At 36.4% G+C, this 8,563-nt stretch overlaps 2 protein-coding genes across 2 annotated transcripts; both read left to right on the top strand.

The window, feature by feature from the left end:
- Window positions 1-324: 324 nt before the first annotated feature.
- Window positions 325-3,364, top strand: LOC113290273 (E3 ubiquitin ligase BIG BROTHER-related-like). Its single transcript, XM_026539879.1, has 7 exons — window positions 325-756; window positions 918-1,266; window positions 1,376-1,431; window positions 2,252-2,290; window positions 2,373-2,491; window positions 2,583-2,691; window positions 3,071-3,364. Exons 1-7 carry the CDS (start codon window positions 550-552, stop codon window positions 3,122-3,124), a joined length of 933 nt encoding a protein of 310 aa, XP_026395664.1. The 5' UTR covers window positions 325-549; the 3' UTR covers window positions 3,125-3,364.
- A 1,139-nt stretch (window positions 3,365-4,503) lies between these two features.
- LOC113290266 (translocon-associated protein subunit alpha-like) lies at window positions 4,504-7,286 on the top strand. Its single transcript, XM_026539869.1, has 8 exons — window positions 4,504-4,685; window positions 5,113-5,283; window positions 5,367-5,417; window positions 5,688-5,776; window positions 5,998-6,075; window positions 6,247-6,450; window positions 6,729-6,800; window positions 6,931-7,286. The coding sequence occupies exons 1-8, from the start codon at window positions 4,613-4,615 to the stop codon at window positions 6,976-6,978; spliced, it is 786 nt and encodes a 261-aa protein (XP_026395654.1). The 5' UTR covers window positions 4,504-4,612; the 3' UTR covers window positions 6,979-7,286.
- Window positions 7,287-8,563: the final 1,277 nt, after the last annotated feature.

Raw genomic sequence — 8,563 nt, 5'->3', positions numbered from 1 at the left:
TTATGTAAGAGCATTAACGTATTCTCCGCATTTTTGGACATTCCTTAACGTAGTGTATAGGTTGGAAATAAAAAAGTCGTCCCCAATTTCATTTGGGTCGCCCCTAAAAATGACAGGAAGAAAATCTCAACATGCCGAGTAACAATCCCACCGCCACCGGCAACTTAAAATCCCAAACATTAAACCTACGCTTACGTAAACAACGCATACAAATAGATTCGTGTCCGATCTTTAATAAAAGTGTAAGAAAAGGATCTTTTTCTAAATTCGATTTCTTTCTCAATTACTATAAAAAATCGTGAAAATTACTGTTCTTTTTTTTTTTTTTTCTTTTCTCTCTCAACAAAAATCCCACTTCCTTCACATCACTGCAATAAATCTTTAACTAGCTCTCTTAGGTATTCAATCAAACATCCAATCATTCATTCATCTCGAATCAAATCCTCAATAACGATCTAAGTTTTCGATTTAATTTGATCGAAACTTCTCTTTCCGGATTTCCCCCCTTACTTAGGGTTTTTGATTCTGGAATTTGAATTTTTGTAAGTTATGGAGAACATCAAGAATGGATCAGAAGGAGCAAAAACCAATGATTCAAACCCTAATTCTGTAGTTGTTGTGACAGAAAACGAGGTTGAGACGAATTTATCTCCATCAACTCAACAACAACAACAACAACAGTCTTCTAGAACTCCTTTTACAAGTCTTAGTCAGATTGATGCCGACCTTGCTCTTGCTCGAACTCTACAGGAACAGGTCTGTATGTGAACTTAAATTTCAATTGTGAATTCGGGTATCATTTTTAGCTATTTTTTCAGTGTTATTGAATGTTGATTTGTCTGTATACTTTTTAGTTAAGGTTATGAAATTGTTTATTAAGATTGATTTTGATTGGGTTGGGTTTGAATTTGGTAAAGGAAAGAGCATATTTGATGTTGAGGATGAATGGGCATGTTAGTGACTATGGAAGTTCGGAAAATGGAAGTGATTATGAGGATGATGAAGTTGATGTTGATGAGGATGACGAAGACGATGATGATGAGGATGACGATGAGGTTTTAAATCATGATTTGGATTCTGAGGATGGTGTCGATGAAGAAGATGCATTTGATGTTCATGCTCATGCCGAAGGGGAGGACAATGATCAAGCTGCCGAACCTGAATCCCCAACTTTCGAAGATGATGAGGCCTATGCAAGGTATCTTCAGGAGGCTGAAGAGCGAGAAATGGCTATCCGCTTGATGGCCTTTGCAGGGCTAAATGATTGTGAGTTTGTCAAAAAAATATGTTTTCTGTAGGAAAATTCTTGTTTTTGTCCCTGTTTTATATCTTTGAGATTAAATTATTTAATAGGTCTTTGTTTAAACTTTTGTAGTTCAAGGGCAACCAGACGAGGATGAGGATCGTGATAGTAACGACGAATCCCAGCAGGTAATCTTGATTAATGCATCATCTTTCTTACACAGTTAAAAACTACTAGAGTTGCGTTTCCATTATGACACTGTCAAGCTTGGTGGATATCTGAAAATAGCATAATCCTTATCCAGAGAAATGTTCTTATTACAGTGTTTATACGAACAAACTTTTTCAAGTTCAGTTTTGACGCGTATCTTACACGTAGACAACTAAGCAACACTTCCTCCTGGTTTTGCAACAGAGCATTTGAATACTCACCTTGCATAAACAACACCAGAAGGACTATAATCGTAATCTTGTATGTAAAGCTTAAGAATATTCGTAATCTTGTATATAAAACTTAAGAATATATTGGAACTGTCTGCTATATATGTGTGGGTGTTAGAACCAATGATGGGAGGATATACTATATCTTGTTTAGGTTCTTAGAGAACTTCATCCTGAATAATTCATTTTCATCCAGAAAATAATTATGACTAACATTCCCCTCACCACTTCTGGACACACATTTTTAATTTAGACATTCACTTTGATAACTTAAATTTGTAGATGGCCCCAGGAATGTCCACTCAGTGAGGTTTGTCACACTGGTCTCTGATGAAGAGAGACAGGGCTCCAGCTAAGTGATGCTTTATTTGTTTGCGTGGTGGTTATTAGAGCTGACCCCTCTCTTCCTTGATTATATTCACTTTGCTAGAACTTCTTTTGTTAAGGTGCCTCATCTTTCCCATGTGTAGAGTGATAAAGGAGATTAGTTGATTCTGGACAAGATTGGATCTTAGTTGAATAAAGGCCCATCAGTTTGAACTTATTTTCTAATTGCTGATTTTTTCAGGACTGGGAAGAGGTAGATCCAGATGAATTGTCATATGAGGTATGCTATTTGGTTACTGGGGTCCTTAATGGAGCTTTATAAGGAGTGTTTGTTCTTATGAAATATGGTTCTGTCATTGTAGGAGTTGATTGCATTAGGTGAAGTAGTTGGAACTGAAAGCCGAGGTCTTTCAATCGACACAATTGCTGCTCTGCCTTCCGTAAGTTACAAAGCGCAAGAACAGGATGGAGGCACAGAACAGTAAGTAAAATAAGTCGGTAATTGTTTCTTAGTTTGTAACATGATAGTTTAGCAATTTAATCAAATTAAATTTTGCATTTGTGTATTGCAGATGTGTCATTTGCAGATTGGAATTTGATGACGGGGAGACCTTGACTGCTTTATCATGCAAACATGCTTACCATCCCGAGTGCATAAACAATTGGCTGCAAATAAACAAGGTTCACTCTCTTCTGTTTAAACATTTATTTCGTTAAGAAAACTCCTTCATTCATATACATATACGGTTCGGTGTACGGCAACCCAAATGCTAGACAACTATTTAATCAAAATTTCCCCACCTGCTTTATGTTTCCTAAAGCTAGTTGTCTTCGTATAGTAGGTTACTAAGTTGGGTATATAGATTTAACCTGATTTTTATGCCTTTGGGATAGTTGAAAGAATTCTCCGGACCTTAAAGGGGTCCTGAAAAGTAGCCTAATTCATACCATCATGGAAGAGTGTTCCTGTGTTGCTTTTTACCATATTGAGCAAAAATTTAACCCTTCAAATGATTGAACTTAATACTTATATATGCAATGGATGTTGGTCATGGTGCAGGTCTGTCCTGTTTGCAGCACTGAAGTTTCTACATCTCAAAGCACTAGCAGTTGATAAGGCTGTTCAATATACCCTCCATTATATTGTGGATCCTCTGCTTGAAGTGATATGCAAAGGAGGCAGGAGCTCTTCTTCTTTTCTCTATCCTTGTTCAGGGCTCTCATTTTCGTCTTCCTTTGTTTCAGTTTCCTATTTACGATGGTACTATTGTTTCAAGCATCATGTGCATTATAAATGTGACTGTTGGAAAATGTTGTTTGATAATCATATTCACTTTAAGCCTTTCAAACCCAATTTATACATAGCATTTGGTAGGTTAGAAAAAGAACTTCTGTAAAACTTACTACCTGTTCCTTGGTCGAATTGGACGGTGGCAGTTATTCATCTACCAAACTGGTGCAGGGCTAAATTGCTAGGCATTCTAGACTTGTGGTCCTTTCTATCCATGTAGTAGGACCGCTCTGGTTGTTTGTTGGGATGAGAACACTCATTTGGCATGAGACGTATAATTTTCGGCTTTTTTTTTGTTCTTATTTTCTACTTCCATATCAAAACTAAAAAAGGCTGGGTGTAGTTTGATGGTGGCTTTGTCAGACAAGTTCAGCAAGTTTGAACAAGTATTGATATGGAAGTAGCACAGTTGAAGAAGTTTGTTCACATATTACATGGGTGTTCAAACTGCAGGAGATTGTGGTGTTTTTCTTTGGTTTTGTCCGTCTTAAATTATATTCCCTCCCTAATTAGATGACCTACTTGGTTTTAAGTTTTGTCCTGTTACTATAAGAAATATGTATAATTTGATAGTTATGTTTATATTGTTACATAGGTGTTTTAAAATGATTTTCAACGGTATAAAGTTTACGAAAAACCGTGATATAGTTTGAGATAAATCATTTCTAAATTTTACTAACATCGTTGTCTTAAAAATTGTGCAAACTACAACTAGGTCATTTAATTAGGGACGGAGGGAGTATTTTCTTGCTAATCTTCATCTGAGGCCACTGGCAATGGATATGGACATGGGGGCGTCTGGGAAATCACCTCTGAACCTGATGCCTCATTTTCCTTGGATGGACCACTGAGCCAGATGAGTCAGACATTTAGCTCTCCACAACTTAAAAGTCAGATACTCCAAATAAATCTGAATCAAGATACACACCGAGCAAGAAAAACACATTGCAGTACTGAGCCACTGACATACACGATCTTCAAAGACATCCAACACCTAACTTTTTTTTAATCAAATCTGAGTCGCCTGGACCTTCTACAAGTGTTATGTTTGTTCTGCCATCCGGAACGAAACGACAGTCGCAGTCTCCGATTTGTCAAGTCCCAAAAATCAGAACCAGAACTAGAAATCGGTTCGTAGTATCATGGAATAGACGTGGAACCAAGGACATATAACATCGAGCGATAAGCGTTGAAATCTATATCTCACAACGCTTTTGAGTAATAATAGAAGACAGACCAGACAGACCTCAAAAGGAAAAAAAAGAAAAAAGAAAGAAGAAAACATTTCTTCTCTTTTATATCGATCCAATCATGAAATCATCTTCAATGGCTTTTAGGGTTTTTCTTCTTGCTGTTCTTCTTCTCGCTTCACCATTCTTATTAGGTTTTTTTTCTTCTTCTCTTGCATCTAAAATCTCAATTCTAGATCTGTTTCAGCTAGATCCTTCATTCATTTATTATGATTTTTTTTTTCTTCTTACATTCTAGGGTTTTTGATTAGTTGCATGTTATAAGATCGGCTATGCTTAGACTATTTAAAATTGAGATCGGTTTATTTGTTAATGATTTTACTGGATTATTATTGACTTTGTATTCACGAGAAGGAGATTCGATTAATGGAGTTTTGTGTACGTAAAGATCTGGATAATTGAGAATTTTAGATTACTCTTTGTTGGATCTTTGAAACGAAGCTATTTATATTTATTACTCATTTTGTAGTAGAATTGTCTTTGATGTTTACATCTCTGAAATTGATGTTGACCTGGTTTTGATTTATATTTTTTTACTAATTCATTTGAATTTCTGTATAGGTGTGAGGTGTCAAGCTGATTCAGAAGCTGATTTGGATGATGTTGTGGCTGATGTTATCAAAGGACATGAGGAAGCTGAAACTGTTGATGAAGATATTCCTGATTTCAGGAGTTGGGCTTCAGCTCCAGGAGTTGATACTGTCTGTATCTTCCCTAAGAATTTTGCCAAACGTAAGTGGAGGTTGATTTTTCTGTTCTGTATTATGTTCCATTTTTAAGAGGTGAAGTTAATGTTGTACTTTGTGATACTGCAGTTATTCCAGCTGGTGAAGAGAGTGAAGTACTAGTTGGGTTGAAGAATGAGGGTATGTTTGATTGATTCTTTTTGAGATTTGTCTGCGAATGTTTGTTTGCGCTTCTTTGTACTAAATTGGCAGTTCCTATGGAGCACTGAAAGTGGTTCAAGTCTTAAATTAGTTTGATCATGATTTTCAGATTTTGTTTTGATTCAAAATAAGTACATTGATAAGATTACTAAGGTCTATTGTTTTTAGTGTGTTTTTTTTTGTGACTCCTGACTTCGGTTCTTGTTTGCTAAATTCACTGAAAGAGTTGCATTGTGAATGTATGAATAGGTGAATCAAAATTGACTGTCATTGCCCTTAGAGCTAGTCTGCATCTTCCCTTCGATCATAATCTGCTGGTGCAAAATCTCACTGTTCAGGTAACCCCATGAAGACTCTCTACCGTGTTAGATTGTTTTGTTTGATGGATTTTTCATTCATCCAATCTTTGGCAAGGGAAATTGGAATTGTACTAGACAGTTTTCCATTTCAAGCCTTCCAATTTGTTCTAATACATTTATATGTCTTTTGGTTTCTTAAACTATTACTTCGACAAGTTGAGCTTATGTTTATTGTTTATAATCTTCTGTCACAATTGCAGCAATTTTACAACGGTTCTGTACCAGTTTCAGCTCAGGCTACCTTCCCCTACCTTTTCTCTGTTAGCAAGTACTTGCAGGTATTTTATCTTCCGTGTCTGTATGAGAATGACAGTGAATACTTTCCTCTGACATTAGTATCTGTGTTATCGTTCCACTGTAATTTCTTAATTGGTAAACTGTGCAACACTTAAACTCGTATGCACTAGAAGTTTACAGCAACCTTAATTCTATTTTGTTTTTTTTTGCAGCCTGGAACATTTGACCTTGTAGGAACCATCATCTACGAGATTAATCAGAAACCCTACCAGAGCACTTTCTACAACGGCACTGTTGAAGTTGTTGAGGCTGGTGGCCTTCTCAGCATCGAGTCTGTTTTCCTCATCTGCCTTGGACTGGGTCTTCTCGCTCTTTCTGGCTTGTGGGTTTATGGTCAATTACAAAACTTCAGCAAGGTATACTATATACTGTTACTATTTATCTTTATATTCTGGTCTGAAACATCATTGTTGCATCTAAAGAGTCTTGTTAGCATAATCATAATTGCAGTTGCTTCCTTCTAAATAATTTTCTAATCCAGTCCAGCTCATGATATAGTTCTTTTTCATATTTAATTATTGTTTGAAATAAATTGAGCTCCTGTTGATGCACGATACAATGTAGATCCTTAGTTTTTCAAAGAAATGCATATGCCATGCCCTATTTATATTCTGTCTTTGTTTTTTGTCTTTAGAAAACAAAGAGGGCACCAAAGGTGGAAGTTGGAACAGGCACTAGAGATGCATCCATGGACGAATGGTTGGAGGTACATAGCTGTCTCATATTTTTTCAACATAATGCGTCTGGGCTTAGTATCTGAGTCCGCCCATTCTTGTAAATTTAAAGTCATCAGGAGTCTAATTTGGATCTTTTTGTTATTTTTAAACATTTCTCAGGGAACTGCTTATGCTCAGTCCAACAAGGCAACAAAGAAGAAGAAGTGAAGACATTGCAGCTTTTATATTTCTTTAGCAAGAGATAGGGGGAGAGAGAGACACGAACTAACTTACAGGGAATGCGTGGTGTTACCTCCTCCTCCTTCTCTTGTTTAACTCACAAAGTGGCAGAGCAGTGTTGAATAGAGGCTCCCCCCTGGCTTTTTTTATTCTGTAGCATGTCAAGGAAATTCCTGTTTTTTGTTTTTAATTGGAGTTTTAACAGAATTGGGGTAACTTTTATAGAGAAGTAAAGCAGAAAAAAGAAGATACAATTTTGTTTAAGTTGCTTGATTTTTGATTACTCGCTTTTCCCAGATGCTTATGTTGGTCTGTCCAAGGCATCCTTGTCTGTCTTTGTTGTTGGTATGATCTGCTTAGTTGGGTTTCAGAGTCTTCTGCTTAATATTTCAAGCTTTCAAAGCTCAAAAGAACTGGGACAGTGAAGTCCAAAAATGCATATCGAGAAAGATGCATATTTAAATACGCAATGCAAATTATTTGCTGCCTTCCTCTGTTGAAAAAACTGGAATCTTGAATGTTGAGGCTTGCTCTGTTAGTCTATGAAGCTGCTTTTTGGCCTTTAAAACAGTTCATGACGGCTGATGTCTTTTCTTTGCTTGGTATTTACTACTCCCTCCGTTTTCAAAAGGCAATCCGTTTTGAATTTGTCAAAATATTAAGGAGACCGTAGACCCTTAGTTAGTAATAGGACTATCACAGATTGTTATGTGATTGTAAATAGAAAATAAAAAGGGAAAGCTAAAAGGAATGAAGAATACATTTGTTTCCTTAATTACACAAATCTCATTAATATTTAATTACACAAATCTCATTAATATTTTAGATTGGGCCATTAAGAAAGAATTTATGAATATAAAATTTTAAGAATATATTAGAGTGTTTATTGGAAAAATATGATTATAAATAGAAGCTGAACACAATTTTAAAACAGACCAAAATGAAACAGATGACGGTCTTTCAGAAACAGAGGGAGTATTTAGGATCTTTAGGAACTTATCCATCTTTTAACCCTCCATCCCTTTATCTCCCCACAAAAAACACACAACTTCGATCTTCTATTCCTTTGTGTCGAACCAAATTCTACACCAGTACACCACCAGTACAGGTACTTGGGCACTTTTCCTCGGTCCTGGAAAATTTTCATTTTTGTGGGTGAAGGAGGTGGCTAACAACAAGCCTATCCGAAAATAACCCTACCACCGAATGTACTCGGGCACTTGTGCCGGCAAGGTTTGGAGACGGCCGTGTTTGAAATTTAAACCCTTGTTAAACACGACCATATATACTTACAGGGGTTAGTCCACGAGTGAGTTGGAGGGAGTTTAATGTATTTTGAATTTTGGGGATTTTGAGGGAGTGTAAGAGAGTATAGGGAGTTTGAGAGAGTTTGGTGTGTTGAGTGTAGGGAGTTTGAGAGACTCTCCCAAAATCTCTACTTTTTTGAGAGATTTAGAGTGAGGCAAAAATACACTATAAACTCCCTAGAACTCCCCAGAACTCCCAAAAAAAAAACAAACTCACTATCAATCTAATTTTTACCACTAACAGGGAGTTTAAGAGTTTCTTTCAA

The sequence above is a fragment of the Papaver somniferum genome, chromosome 1 (assembly GCF_003573695.1).
Source record: "Papaver somniferum cultivar HN1 chromosome 1, ASM357369v1, whole genome shotgun sequence".
Taxonomy (NCBI): Eukaryota; Viridiplantae; Streptophyta; class Magnoliopsida; order Ranunculales; family Papaveraceae; genus Papaver; species Papaver somniferum.
This window is presented reverse-complemented; position numbering and strand designations above follow the sequence as displayed.

Excerpts from the sequence above, each read along its gene's own strand:
- LOC113290266 (XM_026539869.1), top strand. The coding sequence starts at position 4,613 with ATGAAATCATCTTCAATGGCTTTTAGGGTTTTTCTTCTTGCTGTTCTT. Across the intron at positions 6,076-6,246 it reads CTGTTAGCAAGTACTTGCAG|CCTGGAACATTTGACCTTGT; the intron begins GTATTTTATCTT and ends TTTTTTTTGCAG. Across the intron at positions 6,451-6,728 it reads AATTACAAAACTTCAGCAAG|AAAACAAAGAGGGCACCAAA; the intron begins GTATACTATATA and ends TTTTGTCTTTAG.
- LOC113290273 (XM_026539879.1), top strand. The coding sequence starts at position 550 with ATGGAGAACATCAAGAATGGATCAGAAGGAGCAAAAACCAATGATTCA. Across the intron at positions 757-917 it reads CTCGAACTCTACAGGAACAG|GAAAGAGCATATTTGATGTT; the intron begins GTCTGTATGTGA and ends AATTTGGTAAAG. Across the intron at positions 1,267-1,375 it reads CTTTGCAGGGCTAAATGATT|TTCAAGGGCAACCAGACGAG; the intron begins GTGAGTTTGTCA and ends AAACTTTTGTAG.